The sequence below is a fragment of the Canis lupus genome, chromosome 5 (genome assembly GCF_011100685.1).
Source record: "Canis lupus familiaris isolate Mischka breed German Shepherd chromosome 5, alternate assembly UU_Cfam_GSD_1.0, whole genome shotgun sequence".
NCBI classification, from domain to species: domain Eukaryota; kingdom Metazoa; phylum Chordata; class Mammalia; order Carnivora; family Canidae; genus Canis; species Canis lupus.
Genome location: NC_049226.1, coordinates 55,617,598 through 55,640,326, shown reverse-complemented (window position 1 = coordinate 55,640,326; position 22,729 = coordinate 55,617,598). Strand labels below are relative to the sequence as shown.

General features: G+C 40.1%; 1 protein-coding gene across 3 annotated transcripts in view; it reads right to left on the bottom strand.

The window, feature by feature from the left end:
- NDC1 (NDC1 transmembrane nucleoporin) overlaps positions 1–17,395 on the bottom strand; it is a 47,005-nt gene extending 29,610 nt beyond the window's left edge. The window contains exons 1-7 of one of the 3 annotated variants that reach the window (XM_038537489.1): positions 17,032–17,395; positions 15,567–15,687; positions 12,778–12,879; positions 9,942–10,116; positions 7,516–7,654; positions 3,859–3,967; positions 1,365–1,416 (exon numbers count right to left, since the gene is read on the bottom strand). In XM_038537489.1, coding sequence (XP_038393417.1) covers positions 1,365–1,416; positions 3,859–3,967; positions 7,516–7,654; positions 9,942–10,116; positions 12,778–12,879; positions 15,567–15,687; positions 17,032–17,088 — 755 coding nt within the window. In that variant the 5' untranslated portion in view covers positions 17,089–17,395. Of the gene's footprint in view, positions 1–1,364; positions 1,417–3,858; positions 3,968–7,515; positions 7,655–9,941; positions 10,117–12,777; positions 12,880–15,566; positions 15,688–16,163; positions 16,726–17,031 lie in introns of those variants that run through there. The other 2 variants (XM_038537488.1, XM_038537486.1) reach the window with 2 other exon arrangements.
- Between the last annotated feature and the right edge of the window lie 5,334 nt (positions 17,396–22,729).

The following is a 22,729-nucleotide window of genomic DNA, read 5'->3' as shown; positions in this document are numbered from 1 at the left end:
AGAACCTCTGGCTCTGCCATTTATGACGGTTGTGATTATATTAACTGCTTGACCTAACTTGCCCAATTTTCTTATTCATGTAACAGTGGCCTAATCTCTTTCTACCTCTTATGGCTATTAGAAGATTTAAAACACCTTATATTGGGAGTATCCAGCATAGTGCTTAACATTTCCTGGGAGAATGAAGTTATTTTCAGATTTTTTTTTAAATTTTTATTTATTTATGATAGTCACACACACACACAGAGAGAGAGAGAGAGAGAGAGAGAGGCAGAGACATAGGCAGAGGGAGAAGCAGGCTCCATGCACCGGGAGCCCGACGTGGGATTCGATCCCGGGTCTCCAGGATCGCGTCCTGGGCCAAAGGCAGGCGCCAAACCGCTACACCACCCAGGGATCCCTTATTTTCAGATTTTAAGTAAATATTTACTGAGGACCTACCATATATATTAAGGATAGTTTATTAGGCACTGTCACACAAGCAAAATGTATTTCAAGTGAAAGAAAAAAGCACTATGTTAAATTAAAATAAAATACAATTATTTTTCTTTTTCCATTTGACCCAACCTAAGATTCAGACTAACATAATAAATGACCCATGCATTTAGTTTCATATCTAGCAATTAAGCAGAGGACAAAACTAAATTTTACCTAGAAACTATTAAAAGTTAGAAACTGAAATCCACAACATAGAAACCATAATATCTTAAGCACCCACAAATATCAATATCCCCATTCCCCAAAAATAGTATTAGTTAAATCCACATATGACAAAAAAAATCTAATAGCCAAAATTAAAAGAACAAATACTAATAGAGAAATTTACATTGATTTGCCAAGTAAAGATTAATGCTTTATCATGTGCAAAGTACATGAGGAATAACTAGAGCAATACATTTTAGTGATGCCACTCAACTGCCACTTCATGATCTTCAACTGGTCACATGATCTTGTTCAATTCTGACTTCCTTAGAGGCAAAATGAGAATAATACCATAGCACTGTGCTTGCCTACTACACCATAGCAGAAAATGATTATTAAGGAGAAAAGCAAAAGAGAGGTATGTCCATGCAATTCAAAAGTCTACTTTTCCATAACATAAAGGCTGTATCTAACAAAAAACATTTACTTCTAGGGAGAAGAACTGGGTGACTAGAAACTGGAGCAAAAGGATTCTTTTTAACTGTATATGCTTTTATAGGGCATTGGAATTTTAAATTATGAACTAGATATATTCCAAAATGAATACAAGTTTTAAAAAATTTAAAGGCTAAATCTAAACAACACATCTGGAAAGTGGCAAACCCCTAAAAAGATGGAAACTAGCAGAGTTTAAAACCCCAGACTTTTCATCTATCACTTACTCATCTATCTGAAGGTCCATCGCAGTGCTAATCCAAGTTTTTGGAATATGGCCTGAGAAGAAAATAATACCATGCTATAAACATAAGAAGTTAATAAAGCAAATCTTAACCATTCTTTGTATTATGAGATTGATGTGATGACCAAGTAGACACCAAGACCTCAGCCAGAATGTTAGACTGATTAGGAATAGGTTTAAGGGGCACCTGGGTAGCTCCGTCAGTTAAGCAACCAACACTTCATCTTAGCTCAGGTCATGATCTCAGCTCAGGGTTGTGAGATCAAGCCCCATATTGGGCCCTGAACCCAGTGGGGAGTCTGCTTGAGATTCTTTCTCTGTCTCCCTCTGCCCCTCACTGCCCCCTACCACCACAGCTCTCTCTAAAGTAAATAAATAAATCTTAAAAAAAAAAAAAAAAAGGGAATAGGCAGGAAAAGAGAATAATTTCTAAATACAAGAAGTCTATGTTCTGCACAAGTCGGATTATGTACTTTTTTCAGTCATATTTTAATGGTGGTTTAGTTAAATCATACCAGTCTCCCAACAACACAATTCAAATTTCAGTTACCATGGTATATTTACTGTGAGCAACTGAATATACTACTTCTAGCTTTTCAGTACACAAATCAGTATGTAGATAACACACACACACCACATTTTGTAACTAATCATATCCCTTCTTCCTAAGTCTGTTGGTAACTGGTCATGGACATCTGTTACTCAGTTCAGGCACAGACAGCAAAACATATAATTGTGTTGCCTCCTTGTCTCCCATGAAGAGCCCACACATTTTACAAAAATGAATAACTAAAAGATGAAACTGGCCAAAAAGACCAAAGTGCAACAAAGAAAAGAAAAGTGGTAATACTTGAAATCTGAATGGAACATAAACGCGGTTATAGAAGAAACAACTGACCACGGAAATGTTGACAGGGCTGCTATGTCAGCCTAAATGTACAACTGTAGGGGAACATCTAGGCTCATGGTAGTAGGTTAAAAAAACAACAATAAAGTGTTAACATTAGAAATGACAATAATAAGAGCTAAATAGAAAAACAGGTTATATAAACTACAAGTGAGTAAACAACAGAATGGCCTATACTTAGTGAGAACAATTCTGTAAAATTATTCCATAGATTTTTTTTTTAAAGTAGGATCATAAAGTTAAAGAGGTATTCCCTGCTTTTCGAAAGTTCATGTTGTCACTTCACTTTTGTGAAAGGCAAATGCTAGTACCTGTTTTCACTAACTGAAGAAATCCAAATTTATGAATAAGGCACAAAAGCAAAAACAGCATTCAGCATTTGTTTTGTACCAAGCCAGAGCTGTTAGTGTACAAAAGCAGGGCACCCTGAACAGTGAGAGTGGTGCAGCTAAGCCTCTAACCTGGGAAAGACATTCAGCATCTCAGCATTAAGCCTCCATAGCTTTGAACTGTGTCCATGAGCATCTATGCTTTATCTCAATTTGTTTTGTGCATCTGTTAGCAAGATGTGTCCTAAGGTATCAGAAAAACCCAAGAGAGTATATTTTGCAGGTGTGGGGAGGTTCAAAAATCTTTTCATTTAAAATAGTAACACTAATCGCTTCTTCATTTTGTGCCATTTTGGCTTACAAAAGGTTTCATAGGAATGCTCTACTTTCAGATAGTGGGGGAAATCTGCAGTCTGAAAACAGTATTTTAGAATGTTGAATTTTGTTTGTATTATTATTGTGTTGCTATTGAGATTAATGTTTTCCATTCAACTTGAGCTGTTCCTTATATTAAATAAGCTGTATTTTTGTGCTTAAAATTCATGTTAATAAATTCTGTAAGGTTCCCTCAGTAATAGGATATTTCTAGTATATTAGTACCAAGTTACAAAAAGTTATAAAAAGGAGAGTGTTATTATAGAGTACTGACCAAACAACATACAATATTTTCTTTTTAAAAAAAATGAACATTTTCTTATTGTGGTAAAAACCACGTAACAAAATTTGCCATCTTAACCATTAAGCATACATATAGTATATGTACTTGTGCAACAGATATCCCAAACTTTTTCATTTTACAAACTGAAACTCTCTATCCACTAAGCAACAACTCCTCTTTTCCCTCCCCACAGAGTCCTGGCAATCATAATTCTACTTTCTGTTTCTAAGAGTTGGACCACTCAAATAATGCCTCATATAAGTAGAATCACGCAGAATTTGTCTTTTTGCAACTGGCTTATTTCACTTAGTATGATGTCCTCAGGTTTATCCATGTTATAATATGTGACAGGATTTCCTTCTTTTTTTCAAAGTTTGAATAATACTCTATTGTATGCATATACCACATTTTAAAAAACATTTTCCCTTACCTAATACCCTTTGACAACCTAAACAATGAATTAGTTGGACTAATCACATACCTACAATTAAGAAACATACAATCAAGAATGACTTTGCAACTGACATTTTCTGAGCTATGAGCTAATACATACACTGTTTTAAAAAGCAGAAGAAATGCTTACCAAGAAAATAATAAACAATGCAGAAATTTCTAATCAGGAACAGTGATTCCACGCAACTATGCTTAACTAACAAGAGCAGAGATCTCCTGAAACGTAAGAACTTGTATTGCTATGAAAAAAAAAGAAAAACAGAATCAAATGGCATATCCAAGTAGAGGTTCTATTTCATTCTAAAGCAAGCACATAACTAAAACAGTCCACATATAAAAAAACATAATTGTTGCATAAAAAGACAAAGTTTATTCCAGAGGTAAAAAATCAGTAACTTCTGATGACAAAAATATTTAATATTTACATTATACAGCATCTCATTGATATGAGAGCAGAAATGACAAAATTTAACAGTACTGATCTATACTTATACTAAGGACTATGGAGACGGAGTAAGTACAAAAAACATGACAATCAGAACAGTAGCAGCTAACGTTCTTTGGCTGTTTAGCATGTCTCAGGTACCATTATTTTACACACAACCCGATAAAGAAGGTTCCATTATTATCCTAATCTTACTAATGAGAAAACCAAGGCACAACTGAACCAACTTATCAGCTAGCAAAAGGAAAATCCAACATTTTAATCCAGGCAGGCCAGTTTCAGAGACTGCAAGCTTAAATATAATGTACACACTGCCTCTATAACTAAATGGTTTTATTTTATTTTATTTTTTTTAAAGATTTTATTTATTTATTCATGATAGTCACAGAGAGAGAGAGAGAGGCAGAGACACAGGCAGAGGGAGAAGCAGGCTCCATGCAGGGAGCCCGACGTGGGATTCAATCCTGAGTCTCCAGGATCGCGCCCTGGGCCAAAGGCAGGTGCCAAACCGCTGCGCCACCCAGGGATCCCACTAAATGGTTTTAAATGCAAAAAAATAGGCAGCAGAAGAAGACACCAGATTGAGTCAGGAGACCTGAGTTTTAGTGCTTCTCTCTGGGCAGCACTAAGCAAGTCATGTCTCCAATCTGTGTGATAAGAAGGCTGACCCAGCTAAACAGTGTGTTAATGAGTGCCTTCAATTCTAACAATCTATGAGAGTAATACCAATCAAGGAAAAAACATGAAATGCTTTCTCCTGAAAAAATTACACTTCTTGTGAAATAGCTTGCCAAGCTTTGTCTTGATGTTCATCCACTTCTTTGTCCTTTACTCCACACTAATATTCTGCTTTTCCCTGTCAGTCTATCATTAAGAATTTGATCAGGACAATAGAACTGGTTTTAGTACTGTAGACTAGTTTAAAGAAAACTAGTAGGCTAATAGTAAATTGGTTAGAATTAGATTTTTAAAAAGATATAATTTTTCATAGTTACATGAAAACAATAGTTACTGAATAATATGGACAATATAAAACTATGGAAGTTCCACCCCACAAAATATAAAATGTTACAGGTATTATATATGTAAATATAAAGGATTTAGCAGAATATACACCAAACTGGCCACAATTATCTCTGAGGCAAAGACTGGGACTGGCCACAGAATGGCCAAAGGAATTTTCATTTTATTTATACTATTTAAATATTTTTTAATCTAAATGTTACTACTATACTCTTAGGAAGTAACCTGACAGGCAGCACCAAAAATAATAACAAAAAAAATAATAATGATGATGATGACAATGCTAATAATAATGCTAATAATAATAAGCATATATATATAAGGGTATATATATATATACACACAAATAATATATATGTATAATATATATTATAGTATAACAATAAAAATAGCAGAGAAAAATAAAAAAAGTAGTAGTTTTTTTTAAGGTCTAACATTCTCTAGTCAGCTGGGCCAGTTAAAGAAAAAAAGTAAATGGCTACTGCGATTTATTATTTTATGGAGGTTCAGATGAAGAAATGGGCCTGATCTTATATCAAGCCTTCAATTTCCTGACAATCCTGCTTTCCTTAGCAACTTAAAGCACATAAGGGAAGGTCATACAACATGCACCAGGCTCTTAGGGCTAATCAAAGAAAGCTAAAGTGTGGTGTCCCCCCTCAATCTTCTAAGGAGGCAAATCTACCCAACTGGCCAAACACAGCTACAAACGTGATAGATGAGAAATTGTGATCCTGAGCACAAAAATTCATCATTTCAACTGCTCTTGCCACAATCCTTACCTCCCTCACTCCCTGAATCCCAATGAAACCCCTATTCCAATCATCCTCAGGTGGGAAAAGAACAAATACCACTGGGCAGATCAAAGACCACTATACATTCATGGTTACAAGAGATGCCCCCGAAATACATTCTGGCCAACTACTGAATGGCCAAATGTTAAAAGTTAACCTTCTGCAAAAGCTGAACCTGGAGCCAAAGCTAAATATTACTATCAAAGAAGAAACTTCTGGGATATGAGAATAAATCTAAATTTTAATCAAAAGAAATAAAAAGTTTAGTAGTCAAATTTTATAAATATGACATTATATGGTAGAAATAATTTATCAGTACCATCAATTATTAGGCTGTTCCTACATTTACTTTACTGTGTATCTGTGATGTTAAACAAATGGTCACTTTCAACTGAGGTTCAGGAAGGAGCAAGATTATTTTGGAGTATCTCCTTTTTTTCTAACACTTTTCTTCTCTATAGTCTTATATTTGGATCAAACATGATTTAACATGGATAGTTCTGTATAGAATTTCGGGTTTTTTCCTCTGTGAAATTTTAAGGTGGCAAAGCTGACACTCTGCTTTCAATTCATTTTCTCAAACTGTGAAGAATTTCTAACTGGGACTCTTTTTTCATACACTCAGTCTACAGGGAGGTAAGGTAAGGAGGTACAGCTCCTTTTCTGTGAACACTATCTCCATGCAGTATGTGTATTTTCATAGAGGCAAGAGGCATGTAGCAACTTCACTTAAACCAGGAGAAGCCTAATATACACACTCTCATACTCTCATAACACATGTGTTTACACATCGCTCCCTTCCCACCAGACTGGGTCCTAATGGGAAGGGACTGGTTCTAATAGTTTTGCTCCAAAGACCAGTCCTCAGCCTACCACAGCACAGGAATGAAGTGAGTAAGAACACAGTCAGGAAGAGTGGGGAACAGCCTGGAAAGAACCTTGATGCCATAGGAGAAATCTGAACTGATCTTTCTCTCTCTTGTCTTAGGAGGTGATTCTAGTTGTAGAGAAGGCTCCTGCCAGATTAGATTCTTAAAAACCTAACTGAAAGATCGCTCAAACTGTCCCACTCAAACCAGTCAAAATTGTTTTTACTTAATACACATCATGCCTTGTTCTAGAAAAGACTTGAGACAGTAATTGACATTCTATACTTACTTGCACATCCTCAAGCCCATGAGTTCTTAGGTTCAAAAAGAAGCTGGCAACTGCATGAATGTCATCATCATCCTCCCCTAGCCCTGCTAGGTCACAGCAACTGCCACTACCTAGCAGGGAGGGAAAGAGTGGGGCAAAGCAGTATTCTCAGAGTGGCAGTGGGAAGGGCAGTGACGGCTATCACATACATGATAAAATCTCATGAAGAAAAATCTGTCCTCTCCAAATGGCATTTTGATGATCTCAGTCCTAAGTTTTACTACCAAATCTTGAATTAATCAGATGAGGCCAGTTATATGTACATACATCAAGGCAATTTTAACTCTGCCAAATTCTGACACAAGGCAACACTCAAATGCTATCTTACCTGTATGATAGGAAATGGCAGATAGTTCATGTTGTTAATAAAATACAGGAGACTATAGCTGTAGCCCATAAATGCTCCAGCCAGCAGGGAAAAAAGGTGATACTCATTTAAGCAGGTCTGTGTAGCAGGGCTATTTAAACTGGAGAGAAAAAATTAGATTATTAATTCAATAGTCAGGGACACATATCACAGTTTTAAACTCAAACACTGACTTATCCATTTAAGAAATGCCCCAAATGCGGGGCACCTGAGTGGCTCAGTGGCTAAGCATCTGCCTTTGGCTCAGTTATGATTCCGGGGTCCTCAGATCAAGTGTCGCATCAGGCTCCCTGCTCAGTGGGGAGTCTGCTTCTCCCTCTGCCTACGTCTCTGCCTTTCTCTCTGTGTCTCTTACGAATAAATAAATAAAATCTTAAAAGAAAAGAAGTGCCCCAAGTTCTAACAAAATGATTCATTTCAGGTTCAGTGTGGGCACAAGACTAACAAAACTCTCCCTGATGCATGAGAATTTGACCTCTCTAATGGTTAACTCTTTAGGTCTTCCTCTGGAAATCTGGCAAGAGTAAGAATGTCCCCTGTGATAGTAAACAACGTTGCTCACAAGTGGATATACTGCATCTGGACTGAGAGAACTAGAACTGAATGTATGGACCTCTATGCCATAACTTTGGGCTTTTGTCTGTGTTGTCTAACTGGGCAATCCTTCATGCTGACCCTTTTCACTAAAGAAAATTTATCACATTAGGAAAAAAAAACTGCCTTACATTATAGTAACTGGGCGACAAAAGGAAATTAAATATTCAGGAGTACAGGGGTGCCTGGGTGGCTCAGTTGGTTAAGTATCTGCCTTTGGCATCAGATCATGATCCCAGGGTCCTGGGATAGAGCCCTTGGCAGTGGTGGGCCCCCTGCTCAGTGGGGACCCTGCTTCTCTCTCTGCCCCTCCCCCACAACCTGTGCTCTTGCTCTCAAATAAAATCTAAAAAAAAGAAAGAAAGAAAATTAAACAGGGAACTTAAGATTACTACCATAATCTTTTTTGATTTTTAAAGTCAGAATATCAAACTGAAATTCTTATCAATGTCATGTGTTCAAGAACTATATCAGTTTAGGAGTGTTTTGGTGGCTCGGCTCAGGTCATGATCTCAGGGTCTTGAGATCAAGACCCATTTGGCTCTGTGCTGGGCAAGAAGCCTGCTTAAGATTCTCTCCTTCTCCCTCTGTCCCCTGCCCCCACATGCACTCTCTCCCAATGACAGTTTTAAAATTAGATCAGTTTTAAAATTATAAAAGTACTCTACTAAAGAACCTGGTTGTAATCATTTTAAAGTTTTCTCTTCATGCTTCCCATACAGTACTTCCTTAAACTCCAACCTAAATGCCACCTCCTCCAAGAAGCCAGGGATCTTTCCTTTCTGAACTCCCACAGGTTTTACATGCACAGCTCACTTTCTTATTACATCTTATTTCATGTTAAAGTTCTGATTTCTCTCCTATCACATCCCTTTGTGCCCATGTTTTAATTCCCCTACTGTTCTTAACTCTCAAAGACCTTATAGTCTATGCATGAATCACTCTCATAAATCCAAAAGCACCTAGCACACCATCTTGCACAGACAATGGTTTAAAAAAAAAAAAACTGCTCGGATGCCTGGGTGGCTCAGCAGTTGAGCACCTGCCTTCACTCAGGGTGTGATCCCGTGGTCCCGGGATCAAGTCCCACATCGGGCTCCCTGCATGGAGCTTGCTTCTCCCTCTGCCTGTGTCTCTGCCCCTCTCTCTGTATCTCTCATGAATAAATAAATAAAAATCTGGGGGGATCCCTGGGTGGCGCAGCGGTCTGGCGCCTGCCTTTGGCCCAGGGCGTGATCCTGGAGACCCGGGATCAAATCCCATGTCGGGCTCCCGGTGCATGGAGCCTGCTTCTCCCTCTGCCTATGTCTCTGCCTCTCTCTCTCTCTCTATCTCTGTGTGACTATCATAAATAAATAAAAATTAAAAAAATAAATAAATAAATAAATAAATAAATAAATAAATAAATAAATAAATAAAAATCTTAAAAAAAAAAACAAAAAACTGTTGAGGGGCCCCTGGGTGGCTCAGTCAGTTAAGCATCTGCCTTCAGCTCAGGCCGTGGGATCCCAGAGTCCTGGCATCAAGCCCCATTTCAAGCTCCCTGCTCAATGAGGAGCCTGTTTCTCCCTCTTCCCCCTGCTAATCCTCTCTCTTTCTCAAATAAATAAAATCTTAAAAAAAAAAATGTTGAATTCAACAAACATAAATATCAAAAACATTTGATGATATGTATAAAAGCACCTTCCAGAAGTCTAGAAAACAAAGAATGTCCATAAACTATTTACCTACGCAGGTCACCTTTGGCTTAGTAAATAAACAAGGTTCCATAGAAAAAATATATTTACTATTACCTCTCAGTACCAGTGCAGGGAACCACAAGAAAACTGTATTGACCCCTGGTTATCACCGCAGCACACCAAGCTACCAGCATTCCCATTGCAGCATGGACGAATGAGTGCATGAGCTGCTGAGGGTGAATGATCTTCCCTATCAGTGCCAGTCTGGAGCAGGGAATGGAAGGCACAACTGTAAACAAAGCACATCACCATGGCTTTAGGCTTTACGTTCTGCAGTGTATGTAGTCAAAGGACCTGAACTATTATACCCTCTTATACTCACACAAATATTCCAAAGGAAAGAAAGAAACAGAGTTAATGTATAGAAAAATTCTAAGTTGAAATCTGAAGTTAAAAGATTTTGGGAAGATTGAATACAGAGATGCACACAAAAAAAGAAAAACCAAAGACTCTGAGAGATGAAACCTAAGGACAGCATTAATTAAAAATTAATTAAAAATTAACATTTTTCAGTTCTTTTTCATTAAAATTTCTCAATAGCTGTGCCTACCCTGCCATCTCAATAGTGTCTACCCTGCCATTCTCTTAAGTGCCAGAAAAGAATAATCATTTTTTTTAAATAGTGCTTGTCCTCTGACAAGTTATCTTTACTTCAGCGTTTGAACTTGCCAATATATAGCCCAAATGTGAAAAATAAACCGCAAACTAGGTAAAGAATGACAATATTGAATACTAAAATGTTTGTATAGCAATTTCTAATACCTCTCTGATAATCAAAAATAAGTTTTCTGGAAGTGTGCTGGGGTAGGCGAGTGTGAGGAGGAGATACGCTGACCTTTGAAAACAGCTACTAGAGGGTTTCCCGACCTATAACATTCTTTTAATATACTCCAAGTAAAGAGATTATAGAGAGAGAGAAAATTCGTGTGAAGGGAGAAAGCTTAGGTGTTCTATACTTTGAGAAGGAGGCTTCTATCACCTCTCCCTCCTTGTAAGAAATGCCCATGAGACCTACTGAGCGTGTAACTGACTACTAATGCTCTAAACATACCAAAGCTTCTCATGTGTCTAAGTCTTTTTATGTGCTATACCTTTTCCCTAGATCATCTTCCTTCTCTAATTAATACAATTCATCCTTTAAGCACCATCTCATCCAGGAAGTTTACCATGCTGGGTAAATTGTGCTCCTATATATTCCCATACTATCCAGTGTATTGTTATTGAATATGTCTGATGTTTACTATCTGTCTCCCCATTAACTGTGATCCTCTTGGGATAACTGGGACCATAACACTTATTTCTTATCCCCACACAATGTATGGCACACAAAATGCTTGTTGAAACAATAAGCCAAAGTAACTAATCAGGCTTTAAGAATGACAAAATGGAAAGCCCTAGTGCAGCATCTATACCATGTGGGAACACGTAAAAGAACATGTGCTCTAAGCCAAAGAGATCGGTATATGGTTCGAACTGAAAAAGAAATCCAGCACTAGGAGTAAGGGATTAGAAAAGCAAAAGAAAAGGGAATGTGAATGGATAAAGAAGATGTGGTATATATACACAATGGATTACTCCGCCATTAGAAACAATGAATACCCACCATTTGCTTTGACGTGGATGGAACTGGAGAGTATTATGCTGAATGAAGTAAGTCAATCAGAGAAGGAAAATCATTATACGGTTTCATTCATACGGGGAATATAAAAAATAGTGAAAGGGATTATAGGGGAAAAGGAGAGAAAATTAGAAAAATTAGAGAGGGTGACAAAACATGAGAGACTCCTAACTCGGGGAAACGAACAAGGGGTAGTGGAAGGGGAGGTGGGTGGAGGATGGGGTGACTGGGGGATAGGCACTGGGGGGGGCACTTGACAGGATGAGCACTGGATGTTATACTATATGTTGGCAAACTGAGCTCTGATTAAAAAATATACAAAAAAAAAAAAAAAAAAAAAAAAAGAAAAGGGTATGTGTTGTAACATCCAGAGCAGGATCTGAAATTTTATACCATCTCTAAGAAGTGACTACTGAAGAGCTAAAAAGAGGAATGATGCTATAATCAAAAAGGAAGTGTCAGAAAAAGCTTACTATACCAGAAGGACAGATGCAGGAATCAGAAAAGGCACAAAAAGTAAAAAGAGAAACTGAGAAAATAAAAAGGTGATCTAGCAGGTGATTCTCCCAAGGCAATCTAGCAGGTGATTCTCCCAAGGCAAAACATAGTTGTTGTTTTTTTTCTTTTAACTATAGAATTATAGACTTTTATATTTGAAAATGACCTTAGAAATCATCTGGTCCTGATCTCCTACCCTATAAAGGAGTTATTTTTATAATACATCTGCTGAGTCACAGCCTTAACAGCAGCTGTGAACTATTAAAAGGTCTAAATTTTTTTATTGTGGTAAAACACACATAAGTTTGCCATGTTAACCATTTTTTCCCCATTTTAACCATTTTTAGGCATATAGTTTTGTGGCATAAGTACATTCACACTGTGTGCAACCATCACCACCATGCACCTCAAGACTTCCCCATCACCCCAACTGAAACTCTGTGCCCATCAAACAACAGCTCCCCGGTCCCTCCTCCCCCAGCCCATGGCAACCACCATTCTACTTTCTGTCTTTATGCATTTGACGACTCTAAAACCTATCTAAGTAGAATCATACGATATTGGTCCTAAGAGCTCTAAATATTCTTTTTAGACAGAGAAACTAACATTCAAATAAATTTTTAGTTCAAACATTCAAAGCAGATGATTCTGTATTCACATTTTAAATTGCACAAAACAAGCCTGTTCTATACACCCACATACAAAATGCATTGAGTCTGCCATTAAGAATATAAATTCACATATTTTTAAGATGATTAACATTTGAAAACTCACCTGCATAGAACTCCACATTAAAAATACTTATTATTACTACTACCACTGACAGCAGCAGGAGGTAAAAGATTACATAGGAACTATATAGATCATTGAAAGAATCTAAAAAACAAGAGAGATGAATTAGTAAGTTCATTCACTCATGTAGTTATGATCAGTAAATGGTAATAGAAAAAGGGTTTAAGAAAAAAAAAAGAAAAAGGGTTTGAACCACAACTGTAACTTTCATTTTATTTTTTATTTTTATTTTATTTATTTTATTTTTTGTAACTTTCATTTTAAAAGCCATCTTTTCTTCAAGACTTTACTCATACACTGTGACAGGTCCTACAGGACATCAACTCAAGAACTACGGTGTGATTATTTGGACCAAACTCTGGGTCCTTTAAAATTACACCAGAACTTCTTTTAGATGACCCAGATGTTAACATCAGACAAAATACTACCATATGCAAATGTCTTTCCTCATGTGAAACAGAGAAGTACCGCATTTAGTAAAATATCAACAAGGCCTCTTTTTTACAATATAAATAGTATTTTTCAGATCTCTTCTTAATAAATGCAATTAGCTCCTACAGCTAAAAGAGTAACATTTCTGGAAATAGCATAAGCCATAAATCACTTAAATGCTGAATTAAAAAACAAAAAATCATGATAATCCTTATAAAATACTAACATATTCACATTTTAGAGTAGTTCAACAAGTAATATTCCATTTCAAAAATCTGGCCCAGTTTAAAATACATATATATGTTATGCCTAAAAAACATAAATAAGAGAAATAAAAACAACAAGGAAATACATTTTACTGAATAGACTAAAACTTAATAATGAAACCAATAATTTTTAAGACTATCATTTACTGGCCAAAATTAATAAAGAATATTTATTAAGGATTCACAATTAAACCCCAATGTTATACTGAACTAAAAGAATGAAAGAAATGATTCATGAGACAGGAAATAAGAGAAGAATACAATTTATCTCAAAAGACTTTGTGAAGCAAAAGTTGAAGGAGATGAGTAACATTTGATGAGAAAAATGGCATAAATCAAATCCCATCTGGAGAGAAAGTATTATTAGGATTAAAAAACCCTGGCCCACAAAATGGCAGAAAGTTTTTTCTTAAATGCCAATTCTGAACAATTGGTAATGGTTTTAGATTTCAGTACTGAATATTCCAAGGTTGTGACCAGACCACCAAGATCAATGAGTGATCCAGGCTTAGGGAAGGTGGTTACAGAAACACCTGCCATCCCCCTGCTGGCTTACGGCTTAATTTTATCTGCCTTGTAGGACCTACCATAAGAAGTGATTGAGATGTTTCAATGAGAAACTTAGCGGGACTCTAATTCTTTAGCAACAGTATCTCCGAAGGTCACAAGGCAAAGCTGCTAACTCCTTAAAAATTAGCACTTTCTTCTGAAATTTAAATTAACAACACACTTTCCGCTTCCCAAAGCAAAAGAAATTTGTTTATTGTAGTGGAAAGGAAAATTAAAAGAATTTCAAGTATTTGTGATTCTTAGCCTTAGGCAAAACTTCAAAAGCTCAAAACCTACTCTGGCAACACTTCTTTCTAATGCTAGTGTGGCACAGAGGAAAAACACTGGCTTTAAAGTCAAAGACCAATGTTCAAATTCTGGTTCAGTTACTCCTCCCGGACTGTGTGTCTCTGCAGACTTCTATAACCTGAGTCTCAGCCTCCTCATTTATAAGGCGGGGATAATACCCTTTTATTATATAGGGTTGTAAGAAGGATAACAATATGCTTAAGATGCTTAGTACAGTACGTGGCACACAGTACATGGCAATAATTGGAGGTTATTATTAATTAACAAGATCATAGCTTAATTTAGTAATTTTGTCTCCATGGATTTTAAGAAACATTTAGTCTGTACCAATCTTTTCCTCACATCAGTCTTTGTCTTTTCCTCTATGTTTTTTAGTCTTTAGCTCCTTTCTCCTTTTCTCTCATTTTTTTTTTTATTAACCACAATATAGAAATGAAGTAGGCTTAATTTTAGACAGGTTTTTTAAGGATATAAATTCCAAGTTTTAAAATAGATAAAGGGGGGCAGCCCCGGTGGTCCAGCGGTTTGGCGCCGCCTTTGGCCCAGGATGATCCTGGAGACCTGGGATGGAGTCTCACGTCAGGCTCCCTGCATGAAGCCTGCTTCCCTCTGCCTGTGTTTCTGCCTCTCTCTCTCTCTGTCATGAATAAATAAATAAAGTCTAAAATAAATTAAAATAAAATAAAGAGATAAAGGGAACAGCTCTGGTCCTTAAAAAGAAAATGTCAAAAAAAGCAGTCAAAAAGACAAACACAAAAATTAAGTTTTTATTTATGAGGTCTTCTAATCTTTTTTGTTCAAGTGATCTCTGACAGTTTATTCTTATAATTATATAGTGAAAAGGTGATTTATGAAGGGAATGCCTTAAGATTACCTCAAGGTGCATGTTTTGCCGTGTCAATCAACAGAGGCACTGAATAAAACAAAAACAAACTGAAACATGATGCAACTTTTATGTTGAGAAGCAGGTCCCGTAGGGACGCCTGGGTGGCTGGGTGGTTGGGCACCTGCCTTCAGCTTGGGTCGTGATCCCGGGATCTAAGATCGAGTCCTGCATCAGGCTCCCTGCATGGAGCCTGCTTCTCTCTCTGCCTGTGTCTCTGCCTCTCTCTCTCTGTGTCTATCATGAATAAATAAAGAAATCTTTAAAAAAAAAAAGAGAGAGAGAGAAGCAGTTCCTGTAAATTTGATTTCCCCAAACTGAGTATCACTTACCAGACAGCCACTGAATAGGATGAAATAAATCAATGCTGCTGAAGATTATAAATACTGTGGTGCAGATGGGTAGAAGCAGCACTGACCAGACAATACTTGCAACTATCCTCCAGCCCAAAACCTATAATTAAACAAACAAAATCCCTCAACCATGAAGTCAAACTACTTTAGTTATTTCAGTTATGCAAATCCTATCTTTTCATATGGGACGTTAATCACCAGTATTTACGCCAGATCGTAGCACATGCAGCTATATATAAACCGCAATGTTTACTCCTATCAACAACACGGCAAACAACTACCGAATCTCATCCTACCAATGAACTGATGCTCGCATCTAGTCCAGAGTCAGATGCCCCATTAAAGATCCCACTTTGGAGCAGCCCGGGTGGCTCAGCGGTTTAGCGTCTCCCTTCAGCCCAGGGCGTGACCCTGGAGACCCGGGATCGAGTCCCGCGTCGGGCTCCCTGCATGGAGCCTGCTTCTCCCTCTGCCCGTGTCTCTGCCCCTCTCTCTCTCTCATGAATAAAGAAATGAAATCTTAAAAAGATATATCCCACTTTGAGGGAGGAGAATACTTGTCTTACTGAGTCGCACCACTGTATTCGACAGCATCTCCACGCTTGCCCCTTTAGGCGTGACCGAGACGTCAATACGTGGGGGCTGTACACATTTTACGGGGAAGGTCCGTACACCGTCCTCGCGTTCGCAGTCCCTGCCTTGGACTCGCGCGTGCATCATCAGCGTCGGGCCCTCAGGAGACGCGAGATGCACTGCGGAGTAGGCGGATACAAGAAGAGATACTTGGGGGCTCTGAAGCGTGGCGGGACACGGGACTGGCGGATTCTGCAAGGCGAAACGCTCTCGGGCCGGCCAGGTGCTGACGAGGAAGGTGGACCGGTGGGGACGAGGCCCGCACGACCATCAGGCGGCAGCCCACCACGGCGGCCCCAAGACAACGTTCACAGTCAGCGTCCCAAGGGCGGCGGGGAGGTGGGAAGGGGAAAAGAAAAAAGGACGCCCGTCCTGTGTCCCGAAGTCCATCTACAGGACCGCAGGGACTGGTAAACAACAGGCAAGGCAGGAAGACCCCCGAGACGTCAGCGGGCGCACGGCCTCCGCTGGGCCACCCCGCCGTCCTCTCCCGCTTCTTACCGGGCACGCCCCCTGCGCGAAACCCTCGCCCACCCCCGCTCCAGCCCCCGCGACGGCATCCCCGTCCCTCCGAGCGGCCTCCACTGCCCAGGCCCCGGGCCGCCCTCCCGCCCCGGAGTCCGCTCGGGACGCCCCCGCACATGGCCGCCAGCAGTCCCGGCCGGCGCCCCCTCCCCACGCGCCCCCCACGCGCCCCCCACGCCGCCCCGGAGCCGGCCCCTCCCCCGCCCAGCGCGCACGCGCGCTCAGCGCCCGCCCAGCGCGACCCCAGCAGCGGGCGAGCGCGCGCTACACGGCGCGCAGCACTCACGCGCCACAGGATGTCCCGCGACCCGCCGGCGCAGGGCCGACTCGCAGCCGTGGCCATGGTGATGGCGACCCCGGCTCTCGGGGCTGCGGGAGGCCGCGCGCCCGCCCGCCACCGCAGTTCAAAGGGAGCGAGGCCCCCGGAGGACCCTGTTGGGGCTGCCTCAGACGCTGCCTGAGGGGAGCCCGGGCCGGGCCCCGACCCGTCCCTTCGAGGCCTCGTCTGGAGAGGCCCAACGCGCCCAAACTGCCCGCGGACACGTCTCCCAAACGGGGCTGGGGCTTCAGGACCCGCCCTCTGGAGTCCAAAAGGTCTCTCCGAAGCAGGGTCCAGCGGGGCGCCAGAAACTGGGGGCGGCGCTGCACGCTGGGAACTGTAGTCTCGATGGCGCTCTGGGCGCAAGGGGAGCGTTGCATTCTGGGACTCAGAGTTCCAAAGTACAGCATGCCGGGAGTGGAAGTTTTCCCGGAGGTACCTTGTGGCATGCTGGGAATCGTAGTCTTTTATGAAGCCGGTAAGAGTAACAGTGTAGCTTGATGGTCCCAGTTTGACCTGGCAAAGTGGTTGGCCCTTATTTCTCCCGATTGTCTATACGGACTGCCTGAAAGTGAAATCAAAGAATGTTGCGTGCCTCTCCACAGATGTACTCACTGATATTACCGAAATGGAAAAAAAAAGAAAAAATCTCTCTAACGGTGAATTTGATTTTCTAAGATCTGGTTTCTAGTTCCAGCTCTGTCACTTGCTAAATGGAATGACTTGACCCTCTCGGGGCTTCCATTTCTTCACCGATAAAATAAAGATAAAAATAAAGGTGACATCCAGTGATGTTATGAAGATATGATAAAATGCTATACAAATATTGATTATCATTAATTTCCTGCCAGTAAGGAAAAAGGGTTTTACCAACTCAAGTCCCACTTAATTAAGTCTTCTCTGATTGCATTAGCCCTCAGTTAGATCCCTGGAGGCATACTGCTAACACCTTTTAATACCCAATTACATACCACAGTCAACATTCAGGACTCTAGAAATGGTTTAGTGATTTTACGGACTCTGGAGAAACTCAGTCTAGTGAGAGAAATCGAGGTCACACGTACTGTTTGCTAATAATGTTTGTTAATAATGGTTTCCTGAGTCGTTTTAAGATTATATTCATTTCCAAAAAACATGTTAATACCAATCATGTCTGAAGCACTGCAGAACAAACTGGGAATACAAAGGTAGGTCAAGTCTCTGCCAAGAAGAAACCTATCTGGTGATGGAGAAAGATGATAAAGCATCATTTTAAATGAGTGTCCTGAAACACACCCCAGGTTGCTTGCAATCAGATTACTTTGTTTAGTCCCTTTAGTATCTTGTTCACACTGTGCTAGTTGTCTTTCCCAGCATATCTGTTCTCCCCTACTTCTTAGAAATTAAATCCCCCAAGTTTTAACTGGGCATGTGGCTACATTTCCTAGTGTCCTTTGCCACTAGGTGGAGCCAGGTGACTGAGGAGTTCAGGCCAATAAACTGTAATCCAGCTAACCAGTGCGTGGTAGCTTCCCAGAAACTCCTCTTAAAAGAGAGCTAGCCAGTTCTTTGCCCCTTCTTAATCTCTTCCTGCATCCAGCTGCATGGAATTTGGATTGTCACACTCCAGGCAAAATCAAGTACTAAGCCCAAAGTAAACTTGATTACTCGGAGCAACCATAACAATCCTAGGCTACCTGCCCTTACCTCCTGACTTCATTTACACAAGAGAGACAATTATTTATTCTCTACGCCACATTTATTTTTAGAGCACTTATCACAACTGAAGTCATGGTGTGCAACTACTTATTTATTGTCTGAGTTCTCACTAGCACATAAGCTTTGCATGGGCAGAGACTTTGTCTAACTTGGTTATCATTGTTTTCCAAATGCTGTAACATTAGGAGGTAGTCAATAAATATTTGTTAAATGAATAGAAGAATGAATGGAAGTAACTGCATCAGAAAGTGTCTATTCAGGACAACAGACTTTGTTATCTTAGTCAAAGGGACTGGATGCAGGGAATTGATAACAAACGTATTCAAAGGGCTGAAAGAGCATAGGGGAGAAAGAATAAGGTTTTAGTAGCAAAAGGGAGAAGGGAGTTATTATCCAAGTATCATGAAGGCACTACTCCCTCTACATTAGAGTCCACGAGCACACACATGTGGAGCTGCTGAGGGGAGCACCTATACCGTTAGAACTACACCATTGCTTTGGAGCAGGAACTTGTATTATTTCCTTAATTTACTTTAGCTTATTTTGAAATATTATAATTTTCATCTGATTTTGTGGGCATGTCTTTCTGAAATGTTTTCATATCATTAGGGATACTATTATCCGTGTTTTCATTTTTCTTATAATAGCTTCATTATGAGATTTGATTGCAGTCCTTTCTGTTACTCATTTTTATATGAAATTAGTTTTCCTGCATATTTAGGAAGGAGGGGCAAGTTAGGACAGCTTTACTAAATTCAAGACTCTACAGCTTCTTTTTCTGTTTTCATGAAGTGTCCAAAAATATGGCTTCAAACTTTCTGAGATCTCCTGGCTCTGTGCCCTTCCCCCACCTTCATCTGACTTGCCTTTTCTTTGCCCCAAATATCCCTGCCCTACTCTATCTGTATTCTATTCCCTGCAGTTTCTACTCTAGTGTCCTGGAAAGATACTTTTGGCTGGTTTTGAGAATTCACAGGACCTGGGCTGCTCCAACTTCTTCAGACCTTACTTTGGACCCCTTGCACTCATCAACTGCAAAGTGGGTGGTGCCAAACTACCCCAAATCTGGCTGTTGTTCTCCTATTGGTCCACTGTACTTTCCAGGGAGTACCTCTTGGCTATTTTGAGGTTCTCTTATTTTTAGATTTCTCAGACACCCAGCTGCTGCTTCCCTCTGCTTCTTTCCACAAAAAAAATGCTGATACCATGCAAGTCTTTGAATGCCTAGTGGTTCCACATGCTTGAATTTTGGGGTTTGTGGTGATATCTTGTCACCCAGTATTGTTATAGATATTTTCCATAGGTTTTTGGCTTTGCTATCCCAGATGCTCTGGTTTTGGTGTGTGTGTGTGTGTGTGTGTGTGTGTTTAAGATTTTATTTATTTATTCATGAGAGACACCGAGAGAGAGGCAGAGACACAGGCTAGGGTAGAAGCAGGCTCCCCAAAGGGAGACCAATGTGGGACTCAATCCCAGGAATCACACCCTGAGCCAAAGGCAGATGCTTGACCACTGAGCCACCCAGGCGTCCCCCAAATGCTCTGTATTTATGGAGGAATTTGGGGAGATTCAAAAATGCCATTGCCATATTCCCAGAATTATTTTCTCTTAAATCTTTTTCTTTTTTAAAGTAGGCTCCATGCCCACTGTGGAGCCCAATGAGGGGCTTGAACTCATGTCCCTAAGATCAAGAATCAGATGCTTAAATGACTGAGCCACCCAGGCACCCCTTAAATCTTTACATGATGCCAACCGGTGAAATCAAACTGACAATGGAAAAACCACCATCCATTAACTTTTCTAAAAGCAGAGGTTCCAAGATGTAATAATTATCTATCTAAAATAGTTATCTATCTATTCTGGTTTCATTCATGGTGGCCGTGTTCCCAGCCAAAGAGCATTTCCGAGCCTCTCTTGCAGTTAGGGATGAGCATGTGATACAGTTCTTATCAATAAGATAGAAGCACAAGTAAAACTGCTAATTTGATTACGCTATTGCTTTTTAGGGTTCTTTTACAGTTGAATACAATTCATAAGTGCTTCACAGGGGTCCCAAGAGCAGGGGCTCCTAAAAGGCAGTGGGTTCATGCTGGTCAGTTCATGAAATTTTCACTGATATTTGGTAGGTGAGGAAGAAAATGAACAAGGTAATCAGCTTTTCAAAAAGCTAAACTTATTCAAGTTTTTAGTACTGACATTATGTTCTTCGAGATTACTTGACATTATAGTGTCCTCTCTTTTTATAAAATAATGGTGCTAATTTATGGTGCTGGTTGTGTTTAAAATCCTTACTTAAAAGTTAAATCCTGACCTCTGTATTAAAGAATCTCTAAACATTTATTTTTATTTTTTTCTTAAGATTTTATTTTGTTTATTCATGAGAAACAGAGAGAGACAGAGACAGAGACAGAGACACAGGCAGAGGGAGAAGCAGGCTCCATGCAGGGAGCCTGACTCGGGACTCGATCCCGGGCCAAAGGCAGGTGCCAATCCACTGAGCCACCCAGGGATCCCCTAACATTTTTTTTTAAAACTTTGCTAGTTACACCACACTTACAAGTGCTCAGTAGTAACTAAATTCCCTTTCAAATGTGGATATTTATATGTACTTGGGGAAAACTCACTGCTTTCCTTCACTTTAACACTTACACTTCTGTGCCATGATATGTGGTTCTTCCACACCTAGACGCTAACTGCCTGGAGGTAGTGCAGAACCCAAAGGGTAATCACACAGCCTCCCACTTCAGATGTCAATTGCAAGTAGTTACCCATGATTTCTGTCCCACTTAAATACAAATTGGAGGTTCCCACAGCTCCCTTCCTGGGTTTCATAATCTGCTCACAGAATCCAGGAAAACTCACTTTTGCTGATTTATTACAAAGGATGTTTTAACGGATATAAATGAACAGCCAGTTGGAGAGATACATAGATGAGGTCTGGAAGGGTCCCAGTGCAGGAGCTTCTGTCGCTCTTGGAGTTGGGGGTATACCACCCTCCTGGCAAGTGGATATATTCACCAACCTGGAAGCTCTCTAAACCCCATTCTTTTTTTTTTTTTAAGATTTTATTTATTTACTCATGAGAGACACAGAGAGAGAGAGAGGCAGAGACACAGGCAGAGGGAGAAGCAGGCTCCATGCAGGGAGCCCGACGTGGGACTCGATCCCAGGTCTCCAGGATCACACCCAGGGCTGAAGGCAGTGCTAAACTGCTGAGCCACCCAGGCTGCCCTCTAAACCCCATTCTCTTGGGATTTTTATGGAGGCTTCATCACATCAGCATGACTGATTATTACCTCTATTTCCAGCCCCTCACCTCTTTCCAGAGAATGGAGAGTGGGGCAGAAAGTTCCAACCTTCTAATCATGATGTGGTCTTCCTGGTGACCAGCCCCATCCAGAGCCCCACAAGAGTCACCTCATTAGAAAAATAAATAAATAAATAAAAATACTCCACTACCTAGGAAATTCCAAGAGATTTGGGAGCTCTGTCAGTATTACACAGGAAATAATAAGCGTCTTAGCAGCTCTGTCAGAAACTGTGGCAGAGGCCAATGATATATATATAATTTCACAATATACTTCCCTTCTTTATTGGAGAAAAATTCTGCCACTTTTGGTAAAAGAAGGGGAGGTAGCAGACAGCCTATACAGGGAATTGATGGGATCCACATGTGTAAGAATCACTGCCTTGAGCAGCAGGAATTAAGTATTAATGAAAGAGCACCAGGGTACCAGCACAGAGGGTGACTAGAAGGTACAGACACCAAGTTCTCTGAAGAGTCCTTGAAGGCAAAAGAAACATTTAACTGGAGAAGACTCAGGGGGCACAGAAGAGCTGTTTTTGAACACCTGAAGTCAACAAGGGGAAGAGAGCTCAGACTAGATCTGAGAGGCCCAGGGGTAGAGCTCAGACCAAGCAGTGAAAATTGCAGAGGCACACACACAAATTGTTGTTCCAGGAGGAG